This window comes from Ovis canadensis, chromosome 14 (assembly GCF_042477335.2).
Source record: "Ovis canadensis isolate MfBH-ARS-UI-01 breed Bighorn chromosome 14, ARS-UI_OviCan_v2, whole genome shotgun sequence".
NCBI lineage: Eukaryota > Metazoa > Chordata > Mammalia > Artiodactyla > Bovidae > Ovis > Ovis canadensis.
Genome location: NC_091258.1, coordinates 27,561,252 through 27,582,032, shown reverse-complemented (window position 1 = coordinate 27,582,032; position 20,781 = coordinate 27,561,252). Strand labels below are relative to the sequence as shown.

Below are 20,781 nucleotides of genomic sequence, written 5' to 3'. Positions count from 1 at the left end.
ACATCTTTTGGATTATAGAAAAAGCAACAGAATTCCAGAAAAACATCTGCTTCATTGACTAAAGCCTTTGACTATGCGGTTCCCAACAATCTGTGGAAAACTACTACAGAGATGGGAATACCAGACCATCTTATCTGCTTCCTGCGAAACCTGTATGCAGGTCAAGAAGTAACAGTTAATACTGGACATGGAACAGTACAGTACTGGTTCAAAATTGGGAAAGGAGTCATCCTGCTTATTTAGCATATGCAGAGTATATCGTGAGAAATGTCAGGCTGGATGAAGCACAAGCTAGAATCAAGATTGCTGCGAGAAATATCAATAACCTCAGATATGCAGATGACACCACCCTTATGGCAAAAAATGAAGAGGAACTAAAGAACCTCTTGATGAAGGTGAAAGAGTGAAAAAGCTGGCTTAAAACTCAACATTCAAAAAATGAAGATCATGGCGTCCGGTCCCATCCATGGCAAATAGATGGGGAAACAATGGAAACAGTGACAGACTTTACTTTCTTGGGCTCCAAAATCACTGCAGGTGGTGACTGTAGCCATGAAATTAAAAAACGCTTGCTCCTTGAAAGAAAAGCTATGACAAACCTAGACAGCATATTCAAAAGCAAAGACATCACTTTGCTGACCAAGGTCCGTCTAGTCAAAGCTATGGTTTCTCCAGTAGTCATGTATGGATGTGAGAGTTGGACTATAAAGAAGGCTGAGCGCTGAGGAATTGATACTTTTGAACTGTGGTGCTAGAGAAAACTCTTGAGGGTCCCTTGGACTGCAAGGAGATCAAACCAGTAAGCTCCAATACTTTGGCCACCTAATGTTAAGAGCCGACTCATTAGAAAAGACCCTGATGCTGGGAAAGATTGAAGGCAGGAGAGAGAAGGGGATGACAGAGGACGAGATGGTTGGATGGCATCACTGATTCAATGGACGTGAGTTTGAGCAAACTCCGGGCGATGGTGAAGGACAGGGAAGCCTGGTGTGCTGCAGTCCATGGGGTCGCAAAGAGTTGAACACAACTGAGCGACTGAACAACAGCAAACAGCAGCAGTGCATGCACTGTATGTGTAAGGCTGCAGGGTCCAGGTGTTCCTGCACTGGTCCCAGTACTGCTATGGAATGTGGGCAGCTGTGTGGACAGCCCTGTGGTCAGTGGTCAGCGGCTGGGGTGAAGGAGTGGCCTGATTGCATCTGGGGGAAGGCTCCTACTCAGGGCTGCACTCATGCTGATTCCTTGCAATAAACCTCTTAATATGCATATCTGTGTTTCTGACAGAACCCTGGCTGACGAGTATATAATATGTATTTATTAATTTTGCAGTTGGTGGTTGTTGCCTGTGTGTCAGTGAGCTCTGTCTCGTCTGCTGTGGGACTGTGGAGAGGCCTCCAGGGTGCAGGGTCCGACATCCGGCCCGCCCCCGGCCTTTCCCTGACACAGTTCCCGCCCTGCCCACCAGGCCCTGCTCTGCCTCTGTCCTTCTGCGCTAGAGCCTTGGCCGTGCCTTTCCGTAGCCTGTTTCATGGGTCGTTGGAATGGAGTCCGCTTGTGACTGTCAGGCTCTGTTACGTGGCTGTTTTTTATTGGTTTTGTGTTGCTACCTTCATCACGTTTCTTCTACACTGTTAAGATATGTTCTGATTTGAAAAACCTCTTTATTGAGATATTTTTTGGAAGTAAACACTTTTTCCTCTTAAGAATCACTGTTATCGGTGTCTCCCAGTTAACTGTGTAGCATTTTGTCACCCCCGGTTTTAAAGACTTAATTCCCAGTGTAGTTTCCTCTCTCTCTGGCCCTTGTTCTTAGTTCTCTGACTTAAACTGTCAGTGCTCTCCCCACCCCACCACGCTGCACTCTGGTGTTAAGAGGTCGGTCCTTTCAGGTTGTTAGACTTGCTCTGTGGGCCTTGGTGGACAGTTTTCATGACTGTTTGTCCTGTGTCTTTGAAAAGCAAGGGCACCGAGTGATGACTGGCTGGGTGCTGTGTGTGCTCGTTGGCCGGACTGGCTACTGTGCCCCAGTCTCCTGTGTTCTGATGTTTGCTGGGCTGATGTCCGTGGCCCGTCAGCTTTTGTAGGGCGCTGTAGCGTCTGTTCTGTCATTGTATCAGGGTTTGCTCTTGACTCCAGGGCGTCCTCCCGTCTCCTGAAGGGAGCCTCAGCTCTGCAGGGGTGGCTGCTTCCTCCCTGGTTGTGTCCAGGGCCGTCTGCTTGCTGTTTAGCCCAGGTATCTTTTTTGTCCTCTCAAAATCTTTCTGGGTTGTTAAGTTTTCAGCGTCCCTTACTCATTCTGAGCTAGGCAGGTGCGTTTTCCATCCGGGCTGGCATACCCTGTCTCCCAGCTGTTTCTGAGTCCTCTCACTTCTGCTCTTAGAAACATTTAGTTCTGTCGCGCTGTCACACTTGACTTGTTTCTCTTTTCTTTCCTATTTTGCCTTTTTAGTTTTTTTCTCTACAAGTTTGGGAATTATACATTTTCGTGGTCACCTTGAAAGTGATGTGTGACAAACCAGCCTTTCTCTTGGTTTCCTGGTGGCTGTACAGCTTTTGGAGATTTTGAAACTTGTACAGCTTTGAAGAAGTTCAGTGTCAGATGTAGGGAAATGACCCCCTGACTCTTCGGCCCACCTAGGACATACAGCCCGCTCGCCTTTTCTCATAGTTCTCGTCTCCTCGTTTCCTGTCCTGTGTGTGCTGTGTGTGTGTTTATATATTTTCACCTGCAACTTCCACTTCTTCCGAATGATCTTTACTGAAGCTTCATGATGAAACCAGAGAGGTGCACGTCAGCGTTTCCTGAAGGTGAAGACAGAGTGGAGAGCCGGCGCTGACCTGTGCAGGCCTTGTTTGGGCCTCTGCCTGCCTGTGATGCAGACCTTGCTCTCGCCCCTGGTTCTCCTACTCCCAGATGCCTTCTCCAGGCTGTAGAGGAGTGCCTGCATTTGTCCCCAAGACTCCTTGATTCAGCATAATTTTGGAAGATGGAATTATTTTATCCTCTCAGGTCTGTGTTGGTCGGTTCACTGGGAGCTGCTGGCCCAGCGGCCGTGGTCCTGAGAACTGATGCTTGGATGCCCTCCCTGCACAGAGGCCTGGTCAGTACCCCCACGATTACCTGAGCCTAGACAATACCATCTGTTCAGCTGAGACTTGTCAGGGGCTGTAAATAAAATAACACTTGAGAATACAGCTCCATTCATATACAGTTAAAATGGATCGTTGAGGCCCACACGCTCCCTGAGGAGTGGGCGCTGTCGTTGTTGATAGTTGCTGTGGGTCCCGGGCGCTTGCCTGGGTCCACGTGGCCCTACAGGGCAGTGATGCCTGTCCTCATTTACAGACAGGGAGACGGATGGCAGGTTGAATGGCTTGCTCATAACTTCAGCCCGTGAGCACAAAGTGTGTGCCACGGCCACAGCCACCCCGCAGGCGGTGAGGGGCCCGACTTCCTAAAGCCCTGGCCTGAAGCAGCTTGTAGTGCAGGCCTTCACTCCCTCTACTCGGTCTGGTTTGGAGCCAGAACAGGGGAGGGAGCCTTCCATGGTCCTGGGATTGTCTCTCAGGGCCCCAGGCACTGCTGGGAACACCCGGAAGCAGGAGCAGTGAGTGCTGGCGGTGAACCTGGCTGGCCGCAGCCTCGCTCACATGTGCTTCCTCCCTGGCGTGGGCTTGGGACCAGGTCCTCTCTCTGGAGCAGGCTGTTGACGGGGGGCGGGGGGCTTGCCTGCTGCAGCACCCCGCCCCGCGCTGGCCGCCTCGTGCTGGCCGCCTCGTGCATGGGAACACCCGTGTTGTGACTTACACAGATCACACAGAAGGCAGTCTGAGTTGATACACGCTTTGAAAGAATTTGCCACAGATGCAGTTTAAATAGCTGAATCTTTAAAACAAAGCACTGGAGTTTTTAGCTGTTGATTTGTATGTCTGTTCAGAAAGTTAGATATGTGAGTGGTCGTGACTAGAGGTCCTCCTGAGTCCAGGACTTGCCCAGGCCCCTGTCCACACCTCCTCTCTGTCTTCCACCCCTTCGCCATGTGGAGGAATTACTGAAGAAGACATCGAGGAAATGAAAGTTTGGTTTAAAAAGAAAAAAAAAAGAAAGTTTGGTTATTCTATAAAAACAATTTCTCAGAACATTTTTAACAACTCCATTTTAACATACAATTTTTTCTTCCTTGGAATATTTAGTATTTGATTCTAATGATGACTATACTGAGAAGCGTATCTGTAGGGCCCATAAATATTTTTGCAACATGAAATATCAAGTTTGTTTTTTCCTCTTAATAATGTGAGCTCATGATCCAGGGGTTTATTTGCTTTGCGTTCTGTACAGTGGCTTAAAAATATGGTAGGAAGAAGATAGGAGAAAAGTATGTTTCTCTTCACCACATCTCAGACTGGAAGACCGAAGGGGACAGGGCAGACGCTTCTGATCCAGGGAGACGGTGCTGGAGTCGCGCCAGGGCGTGCCTGCTTCCCTTCTGTGCTGTTTGGTTCATGTTGGGCCGTCTCTCTGCAAGCCTGTCAGGAGCTCCCCTGTTTATACCGCTGGTTTATCCTGGACTGAATGGTTTGGCTACAAGGTCTCAAACTCTCCAAAGACGAAATGGCCTCTGTTTTCCAAACAAAGTTGAACTGGGTTCTGAGGCTCGAACCTTAGACGGTCTGGCCTGGGCCCTACCTCAGGCTGTGGCTGCCCCGCTCTCTTCTGGGACTTCTGGCTGCCTGTGAAGCCGGATGTGGAGCCAGTCCTGGGAACCTTGGACCCGGGCCTGGGGAGGCTCAGGTGATGTGTGGGCAGGAGGACTGGACGCCTCTGAAGTGGCTCACGCCCTGTGCCTCGAGGCTGCCGTCTCGTGGCCACTTCATGTCCATACATGAGTTTGCACAAAGATGGTTCATCCAGGGGCTTTATTTTGCTTCTGCAGGTATATAATTTTGCAGTGTTCAGGGATTGGAAGGCATGTTTGCATACATGGAATTACTTTCACTGGTACCAGTGGGATTTAAGCAGTGGGCAGGGTAATAAGGGGAGGGGATGGGTGCTCCTTTAATCTGGAATTCCTTTAATCTGGAATTTTTGTGACATTATCCTCTATTTACAGCTTTCAGAAATCGTCTTGTGTCACGGCAGATATGTTCAGAGCTGTTGCCAAGGTGACGAGCCTCTTCTCACCACCCACACAGTCCTGCTGGGAGGGGCTGCCTGGAGGGGTCTGTTCAACTAAGAGGTCCACAGGCTGCCCCCTTCTAGCTTGACGGTTCGACTGCTTTCCTTGGTAACTTAAAAAGAAAAATCCTGTGATGCGTTTCCCATGGAGCGAAGGGGACCCACGTTGCCTCTGTGGTTTTCAGCCGACCTCCTTAGAAACACACAAGTGACTTGGGCTTCATGTGTTTGTCAGTGGAAACGTTCAAAAATATTGCACATAAGCAACTTTAGTCATGGCCTGGGTTATGATTTACGGTTTTTTCCCTGGGTTAAAGGAGTCTGAAGTCGCATATATTGCAGCGCTGCTCCTCCAGTCCGCCTCTCTGAAGGCTGCTTGCACAGTCAAGTATACTTGTGTGTCATTCGGGGCCTTCTCCTGTTCACCTGCCACTTCACTGCACTTTCAGGAACAGGAAACCATCAACCATGTTTGGGTCCTGAACCCTCTGAGGATTGGGGCAAAGCTGTGAATGGATCCTCTCACTGTTCCTTCAGAGTTTCTGGGGCCTCAGGGCTCCCCTGACCTTTGTGCTGTCACCTCTGCTGCCCCTGAACTTGGTCTCAGAGCTTCGAATTCAGTTTCTGTTTAGATGAAAGTTCCTGATTAGTGACTTTGAGTAGAACCTGGTCTTACTCCACAGAAGACTCTCTTACATGCAGAGTTCCTTTTCCCCTTTCTCAGTCAAGATCTCTTGATAGTTTTACAACTGAAGACATATGCCACCACCAGAAGTGACAGAAAGAGTGGTGTGAATGACTGTGCCAGTGTGAAGCTGCATCAGGTCTTTTAGAAAAGTTTGTTTATTAACTGTGCTGGGTCTTGGTTGCTGCACGGGCTTTTCTTTAGTTGTGATGAGCGGGGGTCAGTTGCAGTGCTCAGGCCTCTCACTGCAGTGACTTCTTCCATCGTGGAGCACAGGCTCTAGGGCAAGCGGGCTTCAGTAGTTGTGGCCCCTGGGCCCTAGAGCGCAGGCTCAGTAGCTGTGGCACACGGGCTTAGTTTGGTAACTGCCAGGCACCATGTGGGGTCTTCCTGGATCAGGGATCGAACCTGTGTCTCCTGCATTGGCAGGCAAATTCTTTACCACTGAGCCACCAGGTAAGTCCTGCTTCAGGTTTTTACAAGGATTTAGTTTCTTGTAGTTTGATTTCTAGTGGTAAGCCTTAAACTTTTAGGTATACGCGTACAGAAGTGCAGACGGGTGTTCACTGTAGCATTGTTTGTATTGCCAGAGTTGGAACAACACAAATGCCAGTCAACAAGAGAAAATAAATACCACACTGCAGTCATAATAAAGTAGAACTACGTTTAACAGAAGCCTAGATGAATCCTCAAAAGCATTCTGGAGGGCAAAGGTGTATGAGGATCTGTGCAACCTGTTTCCTGTAACAATACCACGTCATGTGTAGAGGCTGGCAGTGTAGCGTTAGCATGAGTGTGAAGACATGTATGGTGAGGATTAGCCTGAGAATCCAAAATCTTCAGAGAAGAGAGGAGGAGACAGCAGGCTTCATCGGGGCTGCAGCTACGCATGTATTACTTTATATAATGCATTCCAGACCAAATATGGCAAAATGAGCAGACGATGGACGCATCAGTGGTTCTTTAATTGCGCCTCATACTCTTCTGTTTGCTTCTCCATTGTTACTTTGTTGTAAGATGACAAGGACAGAAAATCCTTCCTGTGAGGAAATCACGAAAGCAACCAACCCGATTTAAACGTGTTCACGGCCCTCCAGATTCCTGGAATGGTTTGGAAAAGAACTAAACCTCAGCACTGTGAACATGTGCGTCAGACAGTGGTGCTGTGGGCTTTGAGGATGCAGAACTGACCTCAGTTGCTGCTGTCGACTGGCTCGCCCAGCCTGTAATTTTTTAAATTAAAGTTTCTTAGGTTTTTTGTGATTGTTTTTGTGTGTGTGTGTGTGTGTGTTTTAAATATTTATTTATTCATTCCTTTTGGTTGCACCAGGTCTTAGTTGCAGCTTGAGGGAAGTTTTAGTTGCAGCATGCGGGATCTGGTTCCCTGACCAGGGACTGAACCCCAGCCTCCTGCATAGGGAGCACGGAGTTGCTGGACTACCAGGGAAGTACCTGTGTTTTGTTTTTAATTGGCAGGTGCTGCGGTTGGAACCAAGCTGGCCACTTGGCACACCTTGGCTTGTGTCCAGGGGAGTCCCCAGGTCCCATTATGACCCAGCTCCAGCTCTCACCGCAGTGCTCGGACCTCACCTCGTGTCCCTGTCCCACCTGAATGGGACCTGTGACAGGCAGAGTCCCCTGGAAGCCTCCGGCTTCCCAGCCTGGAGGGGTTTCTGGGTGGGGCATGGTTCTACTCTGGACTCCCTGAGCTTCTCACTTGCTCACTTGGGACACTCATTCCCATAGTGCCTGTGAAATAACTGTCCTAGGGCCAAACTCGTAGAGTTTCTCCATATTATGTAGGTAAAATGATTAGTAAAACACAGAATATTAAATGAGGTCTGTGGACGCAGTTTGCAGTTCCATCAGCTTGATTCTGTTAACTGGATGACAGAGGCACTGTGTGTGCATAGTGGGAGATTATAAAATACAAAAAAGACCAGAAACACATTCCCGCTAGGATCCCTGTGTTACTCGCTTTTCTGGATTCTTGCTTTGTGGATTAATTATATTTTATTATTACCTGTTGAATTTTAGCAAAAACGAGATCCTACTATCTTATAACTGCTTCTTTCTCACCCAACGGTCTCTGCCTTTCCGTCTTAAACCTCAGAGCAGCTGTGACCTGCCGTTCAGTGTGTCTGTCAGAGCTGGCACAGGATTGGCCCTCTTTCTTCTAGGGCTGGGGAAATACCTCAGGCTTTGCCACCTCAGGTACTAGGACCACTATTTACAGGTATTGACATGCTGGTGACTCCAGGGAGGGTCTCGTGGGGAGGAAAGCCTGCACTGGCAATGGGAGGGCTGTCAGAAGTCCTTGCTGGGTCCCCTTCCAGCTGTCCCTTTTCTCCAGGGAGGGAGCAGTAAGTGCCCACCAGCCTCTTCAGTTCAGTTCAGTTGCTCAGTCGTGTCCGACTCTGCAACCCCATGGGCTGCAGCATGCCAGGCTTCCCTGTCCATGACCAGCTCCCCGAGTTTACTCAAACTCATGTCCATTGAGGCAGTGATGCCATCCAACTATCTCATCCTCTGTCGTCCCCTTCTCTTCCTGCCTTCACTCTTTCCCTGCATCAGGGTCTTTTCAAATGACCAGCCTCTTGCTTTGGGCTAAACTGAGAATGTTGTTAATCTGCTGTAAACAAACCCCAGGTTCTGTGATAACCACTCCCTGGCTCGGACTAGCTACGCTCAGAGTCCCTTTCCCCACGCGAGGGGAGCAGCCAGAGAGCCAGGCCTGGGGCCTTCCTCAGGTGGAGGTGACCCTGAAGCCAGGGGTCTGAGGGGCCCCGGTGCACAGGACATGGGGGGGAAGCTGGGGGAGCGTGTGGCTGGTTACTGTTGCATAGGTGTGTTAAGTCCCTAGGCCGCAGTAATGGCGCCAGGCAGCAGGCGCGGCACAAGCGCGTCCTCAGTTCTGAAGGCAGACTTGGGAGGAGGGGTGCTGGTGGGACACCCCTCGCCAGGCCCAGCAGAGGCCCTGGCCGCCCCCAGTTTCCTGGGCTTATGGCCACGGTGCCGTCCCCTTTCCCTCATCAGGATGCCTGCGCTGGGGCGAGGGTCTACTCAGAGCACCTCGAGACCCTCACTTGGTTCCCTTTTACCCAGTCAGGTCGCTCTCACAAGTGCCGCATGGAGAGACCTTTGGGGTCTGCCAGTCAGCTCCCTCCAGTGTCTCCTGGAGGGAAACGTGGGGTTTTTCTTTTGTAAACACACAGGTTTTAGGTGTGTGGCGTCAGTGTGCTCACCTGGGACTCAGCCCATCAAGAGAGCTGTTCGTGACCTGCAGGGACCACTGTGGTGCTCCGTGTGCTCGGTGCTCCCAGCCGCTCACTGAGTCGTGGACACGCTTTGTTTGCAGTTTCCAGCCGTCATGCACAAGGACCCCTCCCACAGGAAGTGGGGTGTTTGGGCTGATGCGTTTCCCCTGTATTCTCAGTGCTCTCACTAAGGAACAATCACTGTTTCTCTATGCGCTCCACTGCTCTACCCAGGAGTGGCTTTCTCTTGGGTTTTGCCAAAGCCGGCTCTCCAGGGAGGAGGTGAGGCTGGGCAAGCGTCTGCCACGGTCAGCATGTGTCCTGCTCCGAGTGAGCGGTGCCAGTGCCCGGGAAGGGCCCCCAGGCCCTCAGGGGAGGCAGAGGCCACGCCCCCCCCGTGTCACAAAGGCACAGGGTCACTACGAGCAGGGCTTGAGGCTGGGGTGTGCGCTTACAGCTCCTGTCTGTGGTGCCAGACCTGTATTTAGAAGGTCTCGGCCATTGCAGTTGCTCTGAGAGGTCAGCCGACGTCTCCTTGCTCAAGTTCCACAGTGACATGTCGGGAGCTGAGGACACTGTGTCCCTCCCTGGTCCCTCATCCCCAAGGCTGGCTGATGGTGACTTTTGGGGCAAAAGAGGCGGCTTCATTATGGGTTTATTTCTGGATGACTTATTTGTTAACTCACTAGGCTTGTTTTGTTCCATGCATCCCCCTGGCAAACCTTGCTATTAAAAGAGGGAAATAACCAGCCGATTATTTAAATGTAAGGAAAGCAGAGATGATCGTTTTTTTGGTAGCCTTTTTCTATTTCTACAAAGAGCTTTCTGTTTTAGGAAGCAGAGTGTATGTGGACACTGTTTCCAGCACAGATAGGCCCCTTCTAGGCTGCCATGAGTCTGGCAGTAGTGTCCCCTCTGACAGATGGCTGGGCCCGGGTGGCCTTGGTCCCAGGAAAACCTCAGCAGCACATGACGCGGGCAGCAGCCTTGACGGTGCCCGGCTTGGACAAGCAGACATGCAGAGCACAGGGGTGTTGTCATGGGGCCCAGCGGAGCACTGCCCACCGCAAGGTGGGTGCTCACATCTGCCCAGTGACATGGACAAACCTGCCAAGAAGCCTCCTCCTCTTGCCTTTGCTCTCAGCCTGCAGCAGGAGCCCAGACCTGGTGAACCCATCTCTAAGGCTCCTCTGCCGTGAGACACGCGAATGCAGCTGCGAGTGCCTCCTGGTGCAGCAGCAGCACCCTCTCTCATGGTGTCACAGGATAGGCGTGAGCACTCCCCAGACGTGTCCTCTGCTGGGCCCCACGATGACACGCTTGCAGCCCTGCATGTATGTCCACCTGTCCAAGCCAGGCACCGCTGAGGCTGCTGCCCCTGTCACGTGCTGCTGAGGTTTTCCTGGGGCCAAGGCCACCCTGGCCCAGCCATCTGTCAGAGGGGACACTGCTGCCAGACTCACAGCAGCCTGGACAGGACCTACCTGCGCTGGAAACACTGTGTCCATGTACACTCTGCTTCCTAAAACCAAGTGTTTTGTAGAAAAAGGCTACCAAAAAGCAAGGCACCCTCCCAGGCTTGCTCAGAGGCCAACCTGCAGTCTTCTCCCTAAAATTCTCCAAGTCCACATAGGCCTAGCAGACAACCAGCTGAGGTGCCGCCGGCCACACGGGGTGCGCGCACTGTCAGAGCACACGGCCCAGCAGGCTGACATGAACGGCCGTTTAAAAAAGCAGTTCTAGAAGAGTGGGGGACTGGGCGACGCGTGTCCTCAGTGAGGACGCTCTGCGGGAATGCACCGTGGGGCACGTGGGCTGTAGGACCAGACCCCCGGAGAGACCCCTGCTCGGTCACCTGTGCGTGGGCACCGGGCCCCCCGGAGGAAGAGGGGGCAGACGGCGGGTCCTCCTGGGCTTGCCCAGACGGCACCCCACTCTGCAGCCAGAGGCCTGTGATCGCCATGTGCCACCATGCGAGGCTGGGCAGCATCTCCTGCCCTGGCGCTCTGCTCCGTGTCCATCCCTCTGCCTAGTTTCCTGACGGGGAGATGTCCCTTTATGTCCAACATGTTAGGCTTGTACAGAATTCTTCTGTCAGCCGTCCTTCAGTTTGTCCAGTGGCGTAGGCCATCTTGGGGGCACAGGGCTGTGCAGAGCGGGAGGGCCTCCAGAGGCCCCGGCTCTGGGCAGGCGGCCCCTCCTCTTCCTTGGAAGGCACCCTTTGTAGGCCGGATGCCTTGGGGCTCCTGGGGTTTGTTTCCCACGGTGGTGATGGCTGTTATCCAAGCCTTGCGGGAAAGTGCCAGGGGAGGTGTTAGCACTCTCACGGGGCTGGTGGCCCAGACTGTAAGGTTGTGTGCTGTGTGCTCGTGTGTGTGTGCTCGTGTGTGTGCGCGTGCGTGCGTGCGTGCATGCGTGCGTGTGTGTGTGTGTGTGTTCAGCCAGGCTGCTCTGGGCTGGTGGAGGCAGTGTCCTCGTCTCGACCCTGGACTGTAAGGTTGTGTGCTGTGTGCTCGTGTGTGTGCGTGCGTGCGTGTGTGTGTGTGTGTGTGTGTTCAGCCAGGCTGCTCTGGGCTGGTGGAGGCAGTGTCCTCGTCTCGACCCTGGGCCTTGCCCACGCCTGAGGATGGTGGTGCTGAGTCCTCAAGCCGCTTGGCTGCCTGGTCACCTGGCCGGAAACCAATCATCAAAAGTCACAATTAAGGCTTTTTCGAACCAACTGGCTGGAAGAGTGTCACGTTTCCTGTGAAGCTGCCATCACATCTTCATTTAGAAACTGATGAAAGGGCTGCCTAAGGGTGTCACGGGGGCCGGGGCACGGCCACGCTGTGATAAAGTGGTCACAGCAGAGGCAGCGTCCAGCTTCCCGCTGACTTGGGTCTTGCTGCCCATATTCTGCATGTGACAACCTGGGGCGGCTGGGGGCCTGGGTGAGCTGCCGTGAGGCCGCTGGGTCCCGGGGTCTCCAGCACAGACCTTCCTGCCCAGTCACGAAACTAAGGCTCTTCGTTTTCCTTCACTGACGCATACTTGATTTGCCACGTTGTCATGTATGTTCCCGGTGTACACGGCAGTGGCTCAGTGCTTCTATAGACCAGGCTCCAGTGCGGTGACTGTGGGCACTGTCCATCATCCCCTGTGCCGTACAGTGCGTCCATGCAGCTAATTTCTGTCACACAGGAGTTTGTGTCTGTTAAGCCCACACCTCTCTCCTGCCCCTCTGCCTTACGTCTGCTTGCTGGTGACCGCTGGTTTGTCCTCGACATCTGTGAGTCAAGTCACCAGTTTGTTGTATGTTTTAGATTGCATATAGAAGTGGTATCATGCAGTGTGTGTCTTTGCCTGTCTGACCTACTTGGCTTTGCATAATGCTCTCCAAATCCATCTATGTTGCTGCAAAATTTCATTTTTTATGGCTGAGTAATAGTCCATCGTGTGTGTGTGTGCGCGTGCGCATCCCCTCTTCTTTGTCCATTCATCTGTAGATGTCCGCTTAGGTCGTCTCTGAGTCTTGGCTATAGTAGTTCATCGTGTGTGTGTGTGTGTGTGTGTGTGTGTGTGTGTGCGTGCGTGCGCGTGCGCATGCGCTTAGGTTGTCTCTGAGTCTTGGCTATTCTGACTAGTGCTGCTGTGAACACTGGGGTGCATGTATCATCTTGAATTGGTATTTTTGTTTTTTCCAAACATACTCCAGAGTGGAGTTGCTGGGTCATATAATAATTTTGCCTTTAGTTTTTTAAGGAACCTCATACTGTTCTCCACAGCGGCCGCACCAGTCCACACTCCCACCAACAGTGCGTGAGGGCTCTCTCCTCCACCTCCTCCCCAGCCCTTAGTATCTGCGGTTTAATGACGGCCATTCTGAAGAGTGTGAGGCGGCGCCGCACTGCGGCTCTCACTTACATTCTCTCGTCATTAGCCGCGTGAAGCGTCTTCTCGTGTGCCTGTTGGTCATCTGTGTGTCTTCTTTGGAAAATGTCTATTCAGGTCTTCTGATTTTTTAAAAAATGTTTTCAGTGTCTAAATTCTTTATATGTTATATATATATTTACATGTAATATACACATATATCTGTATTATATGTACCTATATTATATATATCTATATATATACACACACATAGGGCCACAGTATGTGGCTTGTGGGGTCTCAATTCCTCTACCAGGGGCTGAACCTGTGTCCTTAGCAGTGCAAGTGTGGAGTCCTGGCCACTGGACTGCCAGGAGGTTCATGTTTATCCCACTGGGATACTAACCCCTTTTGGTTAGATCATCTGCAGGTGTTTTCTTCCTCTCAGTAAGTTGGCCTTTTTATGGTTTCTTTTGTTGTGCAAAAGTTTAAAATTTACTTAGATACCTTTTTTTTTTTTTTTTGCTTTCATTTCTTTTGCCTTTAGAGATGGATCCAAAAAAACATTGCTATGACTTAAACGTCAAAGAAAGTTCTGCCTGTGTTTTCTTCTAGGAGGTGTATGGTTTGTGGTCTTATATTTAGGTGTTTAATCCGTTTTAATTTATTTTTGTATATGGTGTGGGGAGGTGTTCTAATCTTTAATCTTTTACATATGGCTGTCCAGTTTTCCCAGGGCCACTTGTTGAAGAGACTGTCTTTTCTCCATGTGTATTCTTCGTCATAGATTGATTGCAGTAGGTTTTTGGGTCTCTGTCCTGTTACATTGGTCTGTGGTCTAAATGTCTGTCTCTCTGTCAGAGCCATACTGTTCTGACTTTTGGAGCTCTAGAGGCTAGTCTCAAGTTAGGGAGCAGGATTCCTCCAGCTTTGTCCCTTCCCCTTAGGGCTGGTTTGGCAGTAACTCCCTCACCATCCAGTGGTTAAGATTCTGTGCTCCCGGGATAAGGGGCAGAGGTGTGATCCCTGGTTGGAGAACCACGCTCCTACAGGCCACACAAAGCAGCCTGGCAATTTGGCAAAATTTGTGCTTCTGTGTAAATTTTAGGGTTATTTGTTTTAGTAGTGTGGAGAATGTCATAGATATTATGATAGAGATTGCGTTAAACTGGTAGATTGTTTTGGGTCATGTGGCCATCTTAACAGTATTAATTTGTCCAACTCAAGAGCACACGGTATCTTTCCATTCTTTTTATATCACCTTCAAATTTCCTTCACCAGTGTTTTATAGTTTTTACCGTGTAGGTCTTTCATCTCTGTAGCTAAGTTTATTCCTAGGTATTCTTTCATGCCATTCAAAATGGGGTTTTTTCTTTCTGACAGTTCATTATTAGTGTATAGAAAAGCAACAGATTTCTGTCCTTACCCACTTAGGCCAGTGTTTCTGCAATGTCCTGACAGCTTCTCATTGTGAGGAAAACAGTCTGTTTCTCTCTTTGCCCTTAACATACCCTGGAAACGTGCTCCCAGGTGACTTTCATGAGATGTGAGTGTTTTGCTTCCTGGTACTCTGTGTTGTGGGCTATTCCACTTTCTAAAACATGGCTGTTGAACATGCTGCAGCAGTGGTGGGGCCGGGTATGGCCAGGAAACCCGCAGGAGGTGAGCTGCATCTCGGGGCATGTCCCCAGAGTCCCTCTCATGCTTGTGTTTCTCCTTTGGTGAAAAGTCTGCTTGTGTCTATTGTGCTTTTCTGTTTGGATGTTTGTCGTTTGTCTGACTTGTGGTGGGCAGTTTGTCCTTTCATCCTATAAATCAGTCTTCACTGGGTGGCTTTCAGTTTGGTTGAGATGCAGAGGACGAGTGTTTCCCTTTTTGAATGAATGGCACTGCTGGTGTCGTGTCTAAGAATGCTGCCTACCTGAGGTCTCAAAGATTTCTCCTACTGTTTTTCCTAAAATTTGTACAGGTTGTTATAGGTTTTTTTTTTTTTTTTTTTAAGATGCATACCTGAGCATTCCGTTATTATTTGGAGCGCTTGTTAATGATACTGTGTTTTTGTTGTTTCTACATGTTCTTGCTAGTTAGCAGACACAAGGTGGATTTTTGTGTGTTGCTATGCTATTTTGCAGCCTCTTTGAGCTCACTGTATCTTGGAGTTTTTGGTTGATTTCTTGCAATTTTTTAGATAGACAGTCATGTCATTATCAAGTAGAATGTTTTATTTTCCGTCCCAGTTAGTTTGTCTCTTTCCCTCCTTTTCTTCCTCATTCGCTGACTGGTGCTTCAAGGACGATGTCCAGAAGCAGGAGTGGGAGGGAGGCGTGTCCTGTGTCTCACTGTCAGGGCGAGGCTGGCTGACGGTGCTGTCCACGCCCCTCCTCTCTCTGAGGGGTTCCTGGACCCTGTGGTGCTGAGGGCTTGGGCCTCAAAGTCTTGGGCTTTGAACACCAGACACATTTTCTGCATCAGTTGTTAGGACTGGGTGATTCTTCTTCCCTGACCTGTTGATGTGGTGGGTTGTGTTGATTAGTTTTCAAGCACTGAACCAGGTTTGCAGGTTTCTGACACCGGCGTCACTGCCCACCCTCTCTGGTCACCTTCTCCACGTGGTGACCCTGTAGGGGTCACTCTGGACCTGATGCTGGCTCTTCTCCCCATTTTCCTGCAGCTGCCTAGTGGGTGGGCTTTGTGTCCCCGGCTTTTGGCAGTGCTGCAGGACCATCCAGGGCCACTTTCCCTGTCCTGTCTCTCTCCAGAGCTGTCCTCCTCTGGGTCTTCAGGTTGGTCTTCCTCTGGCTTGAGCTTTTGTCTCTTGGTCATCTTTGTCACTTTCTTTCTCCGTGGATCAGCCGTGGAGGTGTGTGGACTTGCCCCCTATGCTCTTGGTCACCTGAGTTCTCAGGCGGGTATCAGCCTGTCCCTGTCTTCTGCATTTCCGGTGCATCTTGGTCCCTTCTATGTAAGATGGCTGTTTTTCCTCCTGTGTTTCCAGCGCCTTCACCCCCCATCTTCCTAGAGCTGTGTGATCAGGTTTCGTTTCCATTCTGGCCGCAGTTAACAGTGGCTTGTCGTGTGCTCTGTGCAAGGGACAGGTCTCCCTGCAGCCTGGGAGCCCTGAGCTGCTGCCCCTTGTGTCCAGTGACTGCCCTTCTGTATGAGGCATGGGGCCCCCTGAAGGGAGATGGTCTTGGAACAGAGCCTGGCAAACAGCCCCCCACTTTCTGATGACCTCCTAGGGTGCAGTCTGTCCATAACCAGCATTTTAAACTTTATTACTGTGAAATGTAACATAACATCTAAAAGTCTGCAAAGTATCGATAAAAATGTAGGATCTCATTCTCACAAAGTGCACGTGGGTGTGGCCTTTGTGTAGAAAACTCCTGTCACACTCCCAGGCGTGACTCCCCTCCACACTTTTACAGCGATCACCGCTCGAAGTCTTAGCCGTCCTGTCGCCTCAGTCAGGCAGACAGACAGTATGCCCTTTCCCCCCGTGACTTGAGAGACGGGCGGGCCTGTGTGACTCAGTTGCCGCTGGGGCCTGTGTGGTGGGGCTGTAAGTCTCGCGTCCATGTCCACAGTGGACGTCTACTCTCTGGCTTGCTGGTTTGTGGGTGCTCTCTGCAGAGGTTGACTAAGGGCTTGCTGGCAGGTGCGTGTGTAGGAAGCTCCCTCTTCTCCTGTGGGACGGCGACCTTTAACGAACAAAACGTGCTGCTTTCCAGGTGTCAGAATTTGCAGGCTTGGCCGTTATGGTCAGTGTTCTGGCTCTGCAGGCGTCGTCTTTACCTGGAGGCTGCGGAGGTGTTCTGTCTGTCGTCCAGGGCATGTTCGTGCGGTCTGTGGGTTCTGTGGGGGGATCACTGTTGTTTCTGCACTGTACTCCTCGGTGGGAATGCAGCTCACCTGCACACGGGCTCGGCCTGTGGGGGGCCCATGTCAGCGTCAGGCTGTGTCAGCACTGTTCTTCAGCTTTTTAAAAACTGTGACGTTAATTTTTTAAATTAATATTTATTTATGGAACTTGAGGTTCTCTGCTTTCCTCGTTAGGTTTATTAGCAGGGTTCCTTCCTTCTTTCCACGAGACTTTTCCCTACTTTACTCCTGCCCACGTGGCTTCTACACAGGGATCACTGTGTGGTTTCCTGACTGTGCTCCCGACAGCAAGTCCTCCCGCTTCTCCCTGGGCCCGGGGTCGCCCCACAGGTGCTCAGTGGCAGGGCCTGAATCCTCGCATGCCTGAGGGTTCGCCACAGTAGACCTTTACTGAAAAGTAACTATTTTACAAAAGGAAACAAGATTAGTGAAGAGTGGCCTGGCTTTGTGCAATTCAGATCCACAGGGCATGTACTGAGACGAGTTTTGAAAGTGTGGACTGGCCTCTGCATGCCCTCCTGGTCTGGACACCGTGAGATCAGGGTCCAGGACTCATGGATCTGTGAGGTGTCACACACACTCAGAGGTACCCATGTCTTGGAGCAAGAGGGGCGAGTGTCTCAGGGCTCCTTGGCTCAATTTTTCTCATCTTGAGACTAGGCAGTGAGTTTTTAAAAAATTTATCTTCTGCATAATCTTTTAAGTTTTTATGGAAACATTACTGATGAGTTCCCAGGTAGTGTGGAGCTTCAGCCACTGTCTTGAGTCAGTTTCTGAGATGCCATAGTTCAGGCTGAGATGGTCCAGTTTTGTAGTAGGAGAGTAGAAGAAAGCTTGGAATTCCCAGTTTCAATTATAGACAGGAAATGTCATTTCCGGCCGCAGCCCTGGGATGTGCGGAGGCAAACCTGGGCCCTCGGGCAGTGCTGTGCCACCAGGTTGTGGCAGCCAGTTACGAGCTGGGGCTCCTTTGTGAACTCTTTATCGGTTGACATGGAGACAGAAGACAGGTTCTTGGGAGGCTGGTGCTCCCAATCCAGATGCTTCCGAACAGCATGTTTGCAAAGCTGTTCAGAGCAGAGGCTGATTTTGATTCTAATTCCGGTGAGTTGTGTGAGACCCTCGTCCAGCACGGCAGGCCCCCGGGGGTGTGATCTGGTTGGTGTGACATGCTCTCTCTGACTGTGAGGATGAGGGCTGAGGAGGGCACTGTCAGGAAGACAGAGCAATGCTTCTTTTCCCTGTTCCTTCTGCCAAACACAGTGAACAGCCTGGACGTGATGGACGGGATGTGCGGCACTGTCCATGCCCGGCAGGCTCAGCTTGGGTTGGGTCAGTGCGGCCGCAGGCAGAAGAGACTCGTAAACAGGTGCAGAGAGAGGCTGGCGCCTGCCAGGCGGTCAGGGAGCAGCCCACGGTAGTGAGACTCGAGTCGGGCAGAGCCTCCGCTGGGTTTCTGCGGGGAGGCGGGTGGGGGGACTGACCAACTCCATGCGATGCAGTGGGGTCTCTAGTTGCCTGGTAGCTGGACTCCCATGTGAACCCGAAGGCCCCGCCGTGTTCTCTATCGTGCGGTGTAGACAGTGCCCTGCCGGGCTGGCCACTGGGTAGTATGTCAGGAGAAGCCCTGTTCTGGCCCTGATGGGGGAGGGGACCCCTGCAGAAGAGCCACTGCACCATGCATCGTGCGACGCTGGCTGGAGGTGCCTGGATTTCCTGTGGGGTCACCGAACCTTAATCCCATGTCCTTTGTTTTGAAGCAGACGGTTGATGATGAAGCGATGGCGGCGTGAATGAAGGCCCAGTGAGGAGAAACGATGCCCAAGGGTGGGTGTTCTAGAACCCCACAGCAGGAAGAGCGTTCCCTGAGCAGCGACATGGTGGAGAAGCAGCCCGGGAAAAAGGTGAGCTCCCACATCTGTGCGGGGTCAGACCTGGGTGTCGCCCGCCTGGGCTGCTCTGCTTGTCCCAGCGCAGAGCGCTGGCATTGGGCTCCCTCTGGGGCCAGCGTGGGAGGAGCTGCCGTGGTCTGGGTGGCTGTGGACGACGGCACCAGCTTCCTCTGGAGGATGTGTTTGTCGTTTGGCAGCAGAGTGCTTTCAGCACTAGGTCCATGGACAGAAGCTGGTGCCTGTCTGAGAGACCCCAGGACCCCGGGTTCTGACCTCAGCTGTGGGCAGACCAAACGTGACAGAGGCCGTGTGAGCGGTCGTAACCGAGATGCTGCTGGGCAACTGGACTCGCGGTTTTGCTCGGCCCAGTGTGAACAGGAAACAGAATGTCGGCCTGCACCCTTGTGTCCTGTTCACGTGCTGGCGCCCTGGGCTCGGGGGTGTGCCGTGTGCTCCACGCACCGTGACCCCAGTGTCCCCTCCAGGCTGGTCTGCAGAATCCCAGACTCACAGCCTTCCCGAGGGAGAGCCACCTGCGAAGGTGGTCTGTGGCCCGTACCCTGGCTCCTGTCCAGGAGGAGGGGCCGGTGCACAGATGACCTCATGTGGAAGCTGGGTGTGGCTTGATGCTGCTTCATCACGTGGCTTTCAAGCAGGTCTTGGACGAGGCCTCAGACTCCCTGCTCCTCTGAATGCTGGGAAACTGTAGGCGCGCTGGTTCTCAGGATCCATGTGCAGATGCTGAAGCCCAGGAAGGGCGGCAGGGGCAGGGGTCTGCCAGATCTTAGTTCTCCGTTCAGGGGTTGAGCCTGCACCCCCTCCAGTGGAAGCGCAGAGTGTTCATTTAACCTCTGGACCACCAGGGAGGGCCCCAGACAGGCTTTCTGGTGGCAGCAAAGGGACAGGGTTTTGCCATCCTGGATGGACTCCTGTGGTCCCCATGACCTGTGAGGCAGATGTTGCCTGGGGACCACTGCTTGTCTGTGAGGGCACAGAAGGGATGGAGAAAAAGCCTCAAGGAACCAACTGTGCCCAGTGTGAGCCCCTTCTGCTCCCAGTCCAGGCTGCACCCTGCCCCGCTCTGCAGGACCTGGGCTGTAGCTCCCTGTGCTCACCGGGCACAGCTGTGTGACAGCCACACGTGCCCACAGCAGACTCCATGAGGGAAGGGATGGGTCCCACCTTGAGAGCAATGAGCACCCAGACTTGGGTTGGGGGGTGTCTGTGGAGGAGTGCCCAGGGATGTGGCAGCGGGCATGAGGAGGCAAGCCCACAGCCCAAAGCAGTGTGCACGGTGTATTCTGCACTGTTAGCCAGCTGCTGGGTACTCAAGTTTGATTGAAGTAGAACTGTACCTTTCATTTCTAGAACCTGGGAGCATCATGATCGAGACCAGGTTTCACAGCACCGCCAGTGTCCTTGGGGGCCATCCCGCCCCCGTCAAGCCTCTGCGCTAACCATGCCTCCCCGCCCACAGGGCATGTGGACCCGTGGCAGGAATTTCTGCTGCTTTCTCGTGGATAGGCTTTTGGTGTCAAGAAGGAGGTTTTCCCTCTGGGGCTGCGTGGTATCCGCTGTATGGATGTTCAGCTCCACCTCCGTTGTGCGGATTCAGGTCTGGGATGTGAACACACGTACATTGAGGGGTTTTCTGTAGAGGTGACAGATAGGGTTTACTAGTTGGTCAAAATGACGGCTCCTCTGGTGGCTCAGATGGTAAAGGTCTGCCTGCAATGCGGGAGACCCGGGTTCGATCCCTGGGTTGGGAAGGTCCCCTGGAGAAGGAAATGGCACCCCACTCCAGTACTCTTGCCTGGAGAATCCCGTGGATGGAGGAGCCTGGTAGGCTACAGTCCATGGGGTCGCAGAATTGGATACGACTGAGCAACTTTACTTTCACTTTTCAAAGTGACTGCAAAGTTCTGCTCCGCAGAACCTGGTCGAGGTGGACCCAATTCATGCTGACACTCAGTGATGTCTGTAGACAGACAGGGGTTTTCCTACTGTCTACAGGCTCTCCGTGATCCGTCTGGACTCAGTTTT

The 20,781-nt window shown here is 51.9% G+C and overlaps 1 protein-coding gene across 9 annotated transcripts in view; it reads left to right on the top strand.

Annotated features, from left to right (window-relative positions):
- Positions 1-20,781, top strand: part of ANKRD11 (ankyrin repeat domain containing 11) — a 118,015-nt gene that overhangs the window by 72,007 nt on the left and 25,227 nt on the right. For 6 of the 9 annotated variants that reach the window (XM_069552693.1, XM_069552698.1, XM_069552696.1 and 3 more), the window contains exon 3: positions 18,610-18,750. In XM_069552693.1, coding sequence (XP_069408794.1) covers positions 18,664-18,750 — 87 coding nt within the window. In that variant the 5' untranslated portion in view covers positions 18,610-18,663. Of the gene's footprint in view, positions 1-18,606; positions 18,751-20,781 lie in introns of all 9 variants that reach the window. The other 3 variants (XM_069552694.1, XM_069552699.1, XM_069552701.1) reach the window with 1 other exon arrangement.